This window comes from Lucilia cuprina, chromosome 6 (genome assembly GCF_022045245.1).
Source record: "Lucilia cuprina isolate Lc7/37 chromosome 6, ASM2204524v1, whole genome shotgun sequence".
Taxonomy (NCBI): Eukaryota; Metazoa; Arthropoda; class Insecta; order Diptera; family Calliphoridae; genus Lucilia; species Lucilia cuprina.
In genome coordinates, this window is record NC_060954.1 from 38116508 (window position 1) to 38129778 (window position 13271).

General features: G+C 30.7%; 2 protein-coding genes across 6 annotated transcripts in view; both read right to left on the reverse strand.

The window, feature by feature from the left end:
* LOC111685663 (PDZ and LIM domain protein 7) overlaps positions 1-6910 on the reverse strand; it is an 18178-nt gene extending 11268 nt beyond the window's left edge. Inside the window, exons 1-2 of one of the 5 annotated variants that reach the window (XM_046954769.1) lie at positions 6759-6910; positions 3794-4115 (exon numbers count right to left, since the gene is read on the reverse strand). In XM_046954769.1, coding sequence (XP_046810725.1) covers positions 3794-4006 — 213 coding nt within the window. In that variant the 5' untranslated portion in view covers positions 4007-4115; positions 6759-6910. Of the gene's footprint in view, positions 1-3793; positions 4167-6758 lie in introns of all 5 variants that reach the window. The other 4 variants (XM_046954768.1, XM_046954770.1, XM_046954772.1 and 1 more) reach the window with 4 other exon arrangements.
* A 5092-nt stretch (positions 6911-12002) lies between these two features.
* Positions 12003-13271, reverse strand: LOC111677220 (glutamic acid-rich protein-like). Its single transcript, XM_023438310.2, has 2 exons — positions 12833-13271; positions 12003-12718 (listed from the first exon to the last, which is right to left on the reverse strand). The coding sequence occupies exons 1-2, from the start codon at positions 13154-13156 to the stop codon at positions 12089-12091; spliced, it is 954 nt and encodes a 317-aa protein (XP_023294078.2). The 5' UTR covers positions 13157-13271; the 3' UTR covers positions 12003-12088.

Sequence of the window (13271 nt, forward strand, 5' to 3'; positions counted from 1 at the left end):
AGACTATAGACTAGACTATAGACTAGACTATAGACTAGACTATAGACTAGACTATAGACTAGACTATAGACTAGACTATAGACTAGACTATAAACTAGACTATAGACTTGACTATACACTAGACTAGACTATAGACTAAATTATAGAATAGACTATAGACTAGACTATATACTATAGACTATACTTGACTAGACTATAGACTGGACTAGACTAGGCTATAGACTAGACTAGACTTTACTATAGACTAGACTATATACTAGACTATAAACTAGACTATAGACTATACTATAGGATTCTTAAGTACCCTCTGTATTATCACTTGATTCTTAAAACAATATCGATTTTTCTGTAATACACCAATCAGAGGTAATATGAAAAAAAAATCCAGCTCAATGTAAAATACTCTCGATTGGCTTTTAATAATGATTTAATTTAAACATGCGTTTACTTTTGATTAAATCCCTTCTACTTACATCAACATACATATCCTGTAACATCCTTCGTCCACTTTTGAATACAAAGCATTCTCTTTTGAAAAAATTTCCATTAAAATTATTTCTTTATCAAAATGTTTATTCGATTGGAAAAAAGGATGTTAACAAGTTAACGGTTATGTTGGCATTTTTCTCTCAACATTTTGATTTTGTTAGAAAAAAAATTTCAGTAATTTTTTTAACTTTTATTGATGACCTGAAGGCGAAAAATAAAAAAGAACAATTTTATGCATTTTAATTTCTAGATACGTGATTTTTAGTAACCTTATTTAAACATGATTTTAATTTTTCAAACAGATGAAACAAAAGTCTCACTCTTAATACTAAAGACTATTTATATATTCATAAGGTTTTTCATTTTGTTAAACATGAGGGTAATATACACAGTTTTGAAATAAAATGGAACACTTATCTAGAACTTCTGCTTGATTTGCTTATCAAGCACACACTCAGAATAGAATTTGTAAATATGGAAATCAATGATGGGATTAGTGGTGTTATAAAGCGCACTATGATATATTTACTTGATAATTTGTTATTTAATATTAGTTTATATAAATGGATATGATTTTTCATAGATTTCAAGCATCTTATACAAAAATAATATTTTAATTATTAGGTAAGGTTAAATATACACACAGAGAAAAACATGGTTGTAGTAATCATGTTCTAAGAGTAATATATTATGGTTAAAATTATGATTGATGTCTAAAAATATATAGTGGTTATTGCAGCAATTTTAAAATATCATATTATGATTAAATACAGTTGATTTTTGATATTTTATCATAATATTTTTTATTATACCATACACCAACATAGTGGCGAGGGTATTATGCGTTTGTGCTGATGTTTGTAACACCCTAAAATAATGATTCTAGACCCACCTTAAAGTATACCAATAGGCTCAGAATCACATTCTATGTCCCTCTGTCCGTCTTTCTGTCTGTCTGTGTGTCCATGTAAACATTTTGCGGACGCTACAGGTCGCAATTTTCAAGATAATATGATGAAATTTGGCACACATTACTTTCTTAGTTCAAAGAAGAACGCTATTGAAAATGTTTGGAATCGGTCCATTATTTCGCTTTTAGGCTCATAATAACGTTAAATGTTCTGTTATGTTAATAAAAATCTACAAAACTTTCATTTATAGGACGATAAATGACACTACTAATTTTTATAGTGATCGGGCACCATTTGACCCTAGCCCCCGTACAAACTCCCCTTCAGAAAATGTCCTGAAAGTCAAAATTCTCTTATAATTTCTTATAAAACGATAAAAATCTACAGAAATAACTTTGAAGTAGACATAAATACCTCTACCAACATTTATAAGGATAGATCCTTGTTTATTCTATCTCCTCTATGAGACCTCTTGTAGAAAATCTCTTTTTTATCAATAATACTTAAAAATATTCCTCAATACCGTTAAAGAACATTAAATGCTTTATTTTTTTTAAAAATACCCACGTTTTATACCCTACTCCACTATAGTGGGTGCTGATGTTTGTAACACACAAAAATATTGGTCCAATACACACCTTAAAGTATACCGATCGATTCAGAATCATGTCCGTCCGTCTGTCCGGCTGGCTGTCCATGTAAACCTAGTGCGCACGGTACAGGCCGCAATTTTCAAGATAATTTGATAAAATTTGGACCAAGTATGTTTTTTTTGCACAGGGACGAAGCTTATTGAAAATGGTTAAAATCGGTCCATAATTTCACCTAGCCCCCATACAATCGTACCTCCCGATTTGGACTTTTTATGCCATAATTACGTCAAATATTCTATTATCTCTCTAGAAATTGGCACAAATAAGATCTATATAAGTATACATGACACAGCAGATTTTCGTAAGGATCGGCCCTTATTTGACCCTAGCCCCCATACAAACCCCCCTTCAAAAAATGTCTTAAACGTCTAAAATTGACTTGTAATCATTTGTATTGCAACGAAGCTCAACAAAACTACTGAGGATCGGCCCATATTTGGCCTATATAAAGCCTTATTTAAAAAATTTTGTTTTTTATCAATAAATTGCTTAAATACTTTGGAATTAAGGTAAAATTCAACATAAAAGTTTCTTTATGAAAAATAAAAATTTTAAAAATATACTCATGGTGTAGGGTATTATATGGTCGGCCATGCCCGACTATACTTGTTCCTACTTGTTTTTATTTACCACTAATATACACACCATCAAAGCGTATGGCGTATACTAGTATTTCTAAGCGAGTAATTAGCGTTCATGTTTTGAAGGGGGCCTTATATTGGGGGGACCGATCCATATATGTGTGTCGAATTTAATTGCTGTACTCGTATTTTTATTCGAGTAGTGATTAAAAAATGAAACTGTTATTTTTCTATATGAAATTATTATTTTTCTATATTTTTGAAAAAATTATTGGATATAAAATCCTGATTTATTTAGTTTTTATATAAATATGTACATGTTCATTTACTAATTAATAAAAATTTCTATTAGAAAAATAGCCAAAATTGGCACTCAATTAACCGGGAAAATCGACTATACATAATACTTCCGGTCCCTATCATCACGGAAAATCGACATAATTCTTCCGGTCCCGATCATCACGGAAAATCGAGGTTCCACTGAAATTGATTAATATTTAAAATTCTGATGTCATCTATCGGCAATACATCAGCAATACTCCTCACTACTTCCCATTAAGTAGAATCTGAGTTTATGTGGGGTTGCAAATATATCGCTATAAAACACATCTTTTAAAACTACCCTTTAAACATGAATTTGGGGTTGCAAATATATCGCTATAAAACATATCTTTTAAAACTACCCTACTACTCTAAACAGACAAATTAATATCTTTAAATTTCATTTAAAGAATCCAAGAAAATTGCTCAGTTATCCAGCACCTTGGTTAACTCAATGGTAACCATATACATACACCATTGTATCCTTAGGTAATTATTTTAAATAATGTGTCATTATGCACACCAGAACTAATCTATAGAGCCGTAATCGAAAGGAAAGTATAATAAAGTACATAAATTTCCACGGTAACTTAAATTAATAGGTACAGTCACTTCAAACTGCAGGGTGATGTGAATAAACGAAAACACTTGAACACGTGTGATTGAGTGTATGTAAACTGCACATACACATGTACATATATACATACATATGTATGTATATTTGATATGCAAATATTATGCAGATATGTTTATGTGAGATACATTCTATTTAAATTCGCATGTTTACGTTTAAAGAGTAGTTGTTTTTGATGTTGTTGTTTCATTGATGTTTACTCACCTGAAATACGGTTAAAGGCATGTGAAATTCAGCGCCACCCGTAATGAGGAAACCCCATTTTGAGTCATCTTTAGCAGCGTATTGTTCAGAATCAACATCAAATGCTGGGAAACCATCGGTATCACCGATACCACATGACAATTTAATGATGGGGGATTTTTTCGGTGGTTCCGGTGTAAACGTATAGAGACTTAGATAATTTGGTTCAGGCATTTTTGTTTTTTTTTTTTTTTATTTGATCCTTGTTGAGTTGTAATGTTCAGTTGAATTATTTATGTATTTTCAGTTGTTTTATAATAAAATAATTTAAGCTCTTTAATGTCTAGAGAAAATATTATGTTGAAAATTTAAAGAGATTATTTATTTTTCGTGGCTAATTTAAGAGAGAACATATAGGAAAGGGAATGAGAAAACTTGAGCGATTTTTTTAATTTTAATTTAAAAAAATGTTTACCCTACACTACTATAGAGGAAAGTATTTAATACGTTTGTATATACATTGGTTTTTAAAACAATTATTCTGGTTAAATTTATTATTAAAAAGAAATACATTTATTTCTACAGCTATGTTTTTTTCTAGACTATTCATTTAAAATTAAAAAAGTTATTTTAAGAATGCTTTATGGCCGAAAATGTGAAGCCTCCTCAGAATAAGTAAGTACATGGCTAAACTGGCTTTTGGAAATTAACCCATGGAGTTTGTAAATACTAACGTCTATGAACATAACAACGATTTTTGATTTGTCTAAAAGTTTATGTGCAATAGAATACTCCTTGTCGGAATTAGATCCAAAATATGCAAGAATCACTGAATGAAAAATTCAAAGGAACTACCTTCTGGAAACTAAGTTTCCGAACACTGGACTATAATTTTTTACATAGATCTCTACATTAGGATGTTCCACCAATATTTTCAATGAAAAGTTGCAAACAACAAGACCGTTAGTGATCTGGGTCCATTTTTCCCCGATTTGATGTTAAATATACATTCTCCTTATAGTAACTTAATCCAATTAAAGTTAGTTGTTATCTCAAACGATTTATTGTCAAGAAAACTATTTTCTAAAACACGCTATATCTATATGGCTTGGTGTTGTTGCCATCTCGGGGTATATGAGGTCCTGTCAGTACCTCTAATCTGCAGGGACTATACACTGGTAATGTGATTTTTAGAAAGAAAGAATGGAGACTTTGTGGAGTTGCAATAACTTTATAATTAAATTTTCGACGATTTTCCTACATGATTGAGTATGTTGGAGTTTAATCAAAACATGCTTAACTTATCATAGTGGGTCCTTATGGTCACTTAAATAAGTCTGTTAATCACATCTTTAGATGTAGATGGGAAATCTTTAGATGTAGATGAGAAATCTTTAGGTGTAGATGGGACATCTTTAGATGTAGATTTTTACGCATCAATTGGGTGTTTTTATCTGATGTTGGTTCAGTCCCTTCTTTCGGGTCTAACCAGTGATTGCCTACTTATTTGTATGAATTAGATTGAGCTTGACTCTTGACTCCTGTCATCCCCAACGGGACTATGGAAAGGGATTAGAAAACTCGAATACTTGAGCAAAACACACGACAGGTGTTCACGTAAAGCACTCGACATTCCTCAGCCATTCTATGGAATTATTAAAATACGATTTGAACCAGAGAACATGAATATTATTGAAAAAGGAAGAAATATAATTTTGGTGTAAAGAGAAATCTATATTTCGGAATAACTGCTGTGCTGTTGACACACCTATATAAGTACTCGTATAAGAAGGCTGCTAAGTTGAAAGGTGATGGATGAACGCTTGTTTATTTGTCATCATTGAAATTCACTTCTTTGTCAGGTTATACTCAGGGATGGCTATATTCCTAAATGACTTATTTTTTCGATCCTCCAATGACTTTCCTAGATTATGTTCGAGAATCAGCAGAGGCCATTCCATCTGTATATTTGTAAACGGGAGTTATATTTTTGCATCTCCAATGTAACACAACTAGGCAACGATGTTCAGAATATAGAACGCTTGTCGGAGAAAGCAATGAATAAATATTGCAAATTTAGAAGTATTTGAGTGGTTGCAAAGATATAGTAGTGTATATTTATGCGAAATATACATATATACTATGAATAATATTGGTGGAACGCCAAGTTCAGTTTAGATGCAAAGTGTAATTAATATATTATTTTTCTCCGGTAGGTTAGTAGTTAGTGTTCTAGTCTGGTAGACCAGAGGTGGTGGGTTCGATTCCCACCTGTGGCACTGGTAAAAGAGCGCACAACAGGTCCGATAGAGGCCTAGGCGTATTTCTTCGGATTTGATGTGTATACATCTTCCTTTCAAACTAATCAACCAACTAACTATTTTTTCTCTTGATTTTTGAAAAATTATATCTCATAGGGAACTATGAGAAATCATTGAACGATTTCAATTCGATTGTTTGATCAGAACAAACACAAAAATAAACTTTGCACTTTTGTGTAAAAAAAATTGATTTCTTTCGAAAAAAAAAATCGCTCATTAGCCATACTTTAACAAATAAAGAGCATTTATTTGTATAAAATAGTTTTCTCAAAAATCTTTCTCTTAATATTCAACACTCTTTGCAAATATAATTTATAAAATATATATAATTTTTTTATGAGATGAAATTGTTAAAACATTTATTTATTTTAAATAAAATTATGAGCAAATATATTTTGCTCATATTTTATTAAATGCCGGTTTGTTTATATTTATATTATTATTTTTTTTTTAAGAAAAACACACGTTCTGAGACTTTAAAATTAATTATTTTGAGAAAAGGTTTCAAAATATTTAAAGTTACGTAATGATCACTTAAATATTGGAAATAAAATATTTTTTTCTGTAATTGTTTTAAATATTTTGCACTTCAATATTATTCAATATTATGAACTTATTTTAAAATTTTTTATTTAAATATAATTTTATTTTAATAAATATTTTACATTTTTTTTAAATTTTTATTCCACAGAAAGTTTTTGATTTGGATTTTTTCTTTTAATTTTTCACATTCACTATTTTACACTGCAATTTAGCGACTGATTATTTTTAAAGTTACAATTTCATTCCTTCGTTGTCTATTCAAAATTTTGTTCATTCTTTCTTTTCGTTTGCTCTCTAAAGATTTTAAATAAAAAAGTCATTAGTTTTTTCTAGTTTTTTTTTTTTTTTTTTTTTTTTTTTTTTACAGTAATAGTTTTTTAAGTAGTTTATTTCGTAAATAAATATTTCTACATATATGTATGTAAGTATGTATATAAGTATTGTTTTTTGTAAATTTCTTAATTCTAGTTGCGTGTTTTCATCACTCGTTGGCATCCATCTGTATGTATAGCGTGTGTCGAGAGATTCTATTTTGGGTCAATTTAAGTTATTTTGGGATAGGTCTATTTTTCGGTTTGTTTACACTTCGTGTAGAAATTTTACGTACAAGATTTGTTTGTTTTTCTTTTATAACAAGAAATACCCAATTGGAAATAAAAATCAATAAAATAATATAATTTTAAAATAAAATAAAATAAGTAGGAAAGTATAGTCGGGCATTGCCGACCATATATATACCAGTCCTGGTATATTTTTAAAATTTTTATTTTTCATAAAGAAACTTTTATGTTGAATTTTACCTTAATTCCAAAGTATTTAAGCAATTTATTGATAAAAAAACAAAACATTTTAAATGAGGCTTTACATAGGTCAAATATGGACCGATCCTCGGTAAATTTGGGAAAAGGATATATTTTTAAATAACAGTTAGTTTTGTTGAGTTTCATTGCGATACAAATGGTTACAAGTCAATTTTAGACGTTTAAGACATTTTTTGAAGGGGGGTTTGTATGGTGGCTAGGGTCAAATAAGGCCGATCCTTACGAAAATCTGCACTGTCATTTATATTTATATAAAACTTATTTGTGCCAATTTTTAGAGAGATAATAAAATATTTGACGTAATTATGGCATAAAAAGTCCAAATCGGGAGGTACGGAGGCTAGGTGAAATAATGGACCGATTTCAACCATATTCAAAAGGCTTCGTCCCTGTACAAAAAACGTGCTTGATCTAAATTGCGCACAATGTTTACATGGACAGCCAGCCACCCGGACAGACATGTCTTAATCGACTCAAAAAACGATTCTGAATCGATCGGTATACTTTAAGGTGGGTATTGGACCAATATTTTTATGTGTTACAAACATTAGCACAAAAGTATAATACCCTCCCTACTATAGTGGTGTAGGGTATAATAAAGACTCGAATAGGTAAAAATTATTTCACTTTGGATTTGGTATTTCTATTAATTATGGACCGATGCTCACGACATTAAAAACAAAGATTTACTCATTTATTTGATTTCTGAATAAAATTGTGGACATTTAAGTGAAATTTTGATAGGGGCTTTTCATATGAGGCCCTATATTTATAGAATTCGAGAAGGTCGTCAAGTCTAGTATAGAACTTGGTTTTATAGCATTTTGTTGAGATATAAGTATATTAAACACAATTATAATAATATATAACCTAGCCCGAACCCGCCGAATAGGGCGGGTTCGGGCCTATGTTAACTATGTTAACTATTTTCAATAGGCTTCGTCATAAAAGATTATGTACCAAATATCATTAAATTATCTGCAAAATTTCGACCTTTAGTTTGATTACAAGTTTTACAAGCCCTATTCGGGGGTTCAGTATGGGGGCTAGGTGAAATAATGGACTGATGCTAACCACTTTCAATAGGCTAAGGTATCATACAAGATCATGTGCCCAATTTCTTGGAATTATCTCCAAAATTGCGACATGTAGTTTGTTACAATCCCAATTTGGGGGTACAGTTGTATGGGGCAAGGGGAAAAAATTATCCATTTTCAATAGGTTTTGTCCCTGGGACAATAGAAGATCATGTACCAAATTTCATTGAATTATCTTTAAAATTGCGACCTGTAGTTTGATTACAAGGTTTACATGAACGGACGGACGGACATAGCTAAATCGACTTAGAAAATGATTTTGAGCCGATTGGTATTCTTTAAGGTGGGTATAGGACCAATATTATTGTGCGTTACAAACATCAGCATAAACCCAATATACTCTCCCCACTAAAGTGGTGTAGGGTATAACAATCAAAAAATTTTGTAAAAAAGTAATATTTTATATATTCTTTGGGTTTTATTTAAGGTAAAATCGCCTTGTTGGATCTTAGCGAATAAAATAGGGTGAAAGCTGTTATACTTGTACCCTTTTATCGTACAATTTTTCTTTAATTTCCAATTGGTCTTAATGTCTACTTATTCTCGTTGTTGTCTTAACACACACTATTTGCCAAGATCTAATTTATTATTAGACCACTTGAACGAAGTTCTTTTGTTTGCCAGACAAATAATTCAAAGAAAAATAGATAAAACAAAAACAAAATAGATTTTCCTAAATAAATTCCGTAGCAAATATTCAATTGTGTATGCTTGTCTTTTGAAACAAACATGTATTTCCTCAAAAAGTCAATAAACTTTTTAAATAGGGAAAAAAAACTTCCAGAAAAGTTTTAAATTTTACAGTGTAGTGCAAAATTATGATTGCGGTAAACGTGATACAATTTAGCATATAGATATCTAGTAAAAAACATTAAACTACTTAACAATAACGACTACACACTGCCTTCGTTACCTATAAGTCCTCTGGTAATGACTTACAAATAACTAAATACGTCACTACTTACTAATAAAACTAGTAATTTTCATAACATCAAAACTACTTACTTAACTCTTTATTTTCAGGTGATCGTAGTAATTACTAACCTAAGACCCTACTTTTCAGATGGTGTGGTAAGTGTTTGCCTCCAATGTCATCATCGTAGTAAAATAATGACTTATTTACACAATGTAAGTTTTGCTAGGCCATGGATCCAAAACCTTTGATATTAACTTGAAATTGCCTTTATAATAAGACCTTCTCTTGTATCGAAGATCCTTGTAGACCGACACACTAACTAATGAAATAAGCCGAGAACATATTATTACTCACAGAAAAGAGTAAAGACTGACATACCCAAACACGAAAGTGTGAGAAACCTTACATCTTTTACTATTCAAGCTAGAATTCTTCTCATTCTTTCAAACACTCATATTTGACACAGTCACTCTATGACCTAGAGTCTAGGTATACGGGTGTGTAAGGCCCGTACACCTCTGTATGCCGTTAATGGAATGCTCCCCTGTAAATGTACAGTAATGTGCCTAAAATTAGTTTTCTAAAGGGGGCCTTATATGAGGAAAGTTTCAACTATGGACCGATTTTTCATAAAACTCGGTAGAGTGATTTGTGCTCAAAAAAAAAAACTTTCTTGTGTCGAGTTTTAGCACTACACTCGTACTTTCAAGAGAGTAGTTAGCGTTATGTTCATTTTCTGATAGAAAAAGTAATTTTTTTGAAAGGGACCATACGTAAGGGGTAGGATTAATTATGGACCGACAGACAGAAGGACAGGCATTGCTAGATCGTCCATAAGGACCCAAAAATATATACTTTTGTGGGTCTATGAACAATAAATATTACAATGTGTTACAAACGATATGACAAAATCAATGGGTATAAAAAGGGGTACAAATGGGAAATAAAAATTTAAAAATTTTAATTAAATATTATTGAATTGACACTGAATATGCTCTGGAAAGTACTTCTTAATTTTTTTTTCAAAATTAAATCTGTAGTCATTAAACTAAGAATGTAGATCCCGTTTAAAAGTAGATTTTAGTTCTTCAAGAAGTAGTTTGGAGTATATGAGAACCTATAAAAGGATTTCTTGGTACTTCAAAAGGTACTTTTTGAACATAAAATTAGTACTCTTGATTTTTTATAAGATTGATCCTAGAAGCATAAAAATAAGCCTTTAGATACCGGAGTAAATAAGAATCTTTAGAAGGCGTTTTTGGTATTTTTTCTTTGTTCAAAAGGTTCTTTTTCAAATTTTCTTTAATATTGAAACTAGAATCATGCAATTAAGCATGTAGATCCCGGAGTAAATTAGTACCTATAAAAAGGGATATTTTGCTACATTTTCGATCTTCAAAAGGTACTTTTTGAATTTTCTTTAATATTAAACCTAGCAACTAGATATCAAGGAGGCAATAAAAATGAAGTTTTAGTACTTTTTCCTTCTTCTAATGTACTTTTTAAATTTTCTTTAATAATGGAACTTGAAGCACGTAGAGCCCGAAGTAAATGACATAGAAGAAATATGTATGTATATTTGGATATGGCCTCGGGTAGGTTAGTGCTTAGAGCTCTAGTCCGGTAGCCCGGATGGGGAGGGTTCCATTACCACCTTAGGCACTGGTTAAGGAGCTCACAACAGGCCCGATAGAGGCCTAGGTGTTGATGTATATATGTATGTACATCTTGCTTTCAAACTAACTAACTAACTATATTTGGATGTGTTACATATGGAATGAAAAAATCAGCATACTTTTCAATTGTACGCAGTCAAGATAGTGAATCACAACGAGTACTCAGTTTAAATTTTTAACAAAACCGCTGGTATAAATTTTAATAATATCAACCATAAAGTATGTATGTTTTTTATCTACGATGTGACTAGCGAGTAGTAAACAATGTTTGGTGAAATTGTCTAATATTTTTTCTAATATTTTTGTTATCTTTTCAATTTAATCTAAAGCTATTTACTTTGCTTTGTATTTAATATGTATGCATTTCTTTTCTTTACTAATGTTACAATTTCTTTTTGTTTTTTTTTTTTTTTTTTTTTTTTTTTTTTTTTTTTTTTTTGTTAAATGTACTTTGACAGTGAAGATGATTAAAGTCATCATACATGTTAATGTTTGCATGAGTGACTAAAAGCCCTGATAAGAAAAAAAATGTGTTAAAACCTTGATAATGAAACAAAAAAACAAAAAACATTTAAATAAAAAAAACATTTCTTGTGTTTTCAAAACTAGTAGCACTTACTAAGTACATAAATAAGTTTGTGGCTATAGGGAAAAAGAACTTAAGTGGGTTTTTATTTTTTTGATTTTGAAATGTATTTAAAATTATTGTGTTCGAAATTTCTAATTCTGAATGTGTTATATTGTTTTCAATATAATGAGATATATACTTTTTCTTTATAGTCCTAGACGAAAATAAATCTTATTTGCATTTTTTAAATGATTTAATAAATATTATCAAAAAAAAGTTAGAAAAATGTAGACTTTTAAATTTATTATTTATACTTATTTATACATAATTGTTTATTCTTAATTATAAATATACTTTTTTTTTAATTTAAAAATTTATCGTGTATTATTTGTAGTTTCATTGTCTTCATTCGAATTTTCACTTGAATCTTCATCTTGATTACCATTGCTGCCTCCACATCCTTGGGCATAGTCCTCATTTGACTTTTCTACATTTTCGAAATCATCATTAACTTTTATGACTACATACTCATTGTTTTTTAATTGATCATTTTTGAAATTCTCTTCGGAATCCTGTTGATTTTCGTTGCTGAAAATAAAAACTTCATTGACCTCCTGTTCCTGTTCAGATTGATTTTCTTCGCTGGAGTCATCAACACTTCTTTTACGTCTAGCGGCATCAGATTTAACATGTTCCTCTTCAGGTTTAGCTTCACCTTCTGCAGGAGCAGCATCTAGTTTTTCTGCAGGAGCTACATCTGGTTTTTCAGCTGGTGCTGCTTCAGCGTGTTCTGCTGGTGATACCTCTGCGTGTTCAGCTGCTGCAGCAGCAGGTTTTTCTTCTGCACCTGCAGCATGCTCATGACCAGCCTCATTATGCTGTTCATTGGCCGCAGGTTTTTTACCCTTTTTCTCCTCTTCAGAGGAATTTTCTTCTGATGTATCTGCACTGCGTCCTAAACGTATTAAGTGTTCATCCTCAACTTCAAGAGCACGTCTTAGTCGCTGCAATTTCAAATATTTATCATATTTAATAGAACCTTCATCTTTAACATTTAAATGGTTATGGGAATGTGATGTGCTTTCGATATCATATGATCTTTTAGTTCTACTAGCTACCTTCTTAATATCCAAAATTTCATCATCATCAACCACTACTATAACATGATGTTCTTTGGGTTTATCTACCACCTCTTCCGAACTATTATCCTCTTGAGGCTCATCTTTGACAATATTTTTCTTGTTATTGGCTTCTTCACTAGAGCCAGAAGAGTTGTTGTCCTCTTCATTATTGTCCTTTACAATATTATTCACATTAATCTCTTCTTTCTCTTCCGAAGATGATGAATCATTGGATACATCACGGATTTGTGTTTTAACCGGACTAGCCAAGGATACTGCTAGCAACACACTCAATACCGCACACACTGTTAATAATCTCATTATCCTGTTTTTTGCTTATTTTTTTTATAACTAAATAAAATATTTCCTAACACTTTCGTTTAAATTCGCAACGTTGTTTTTACGGCTCAATTCGTTTGTATACTGTTCCATTAAC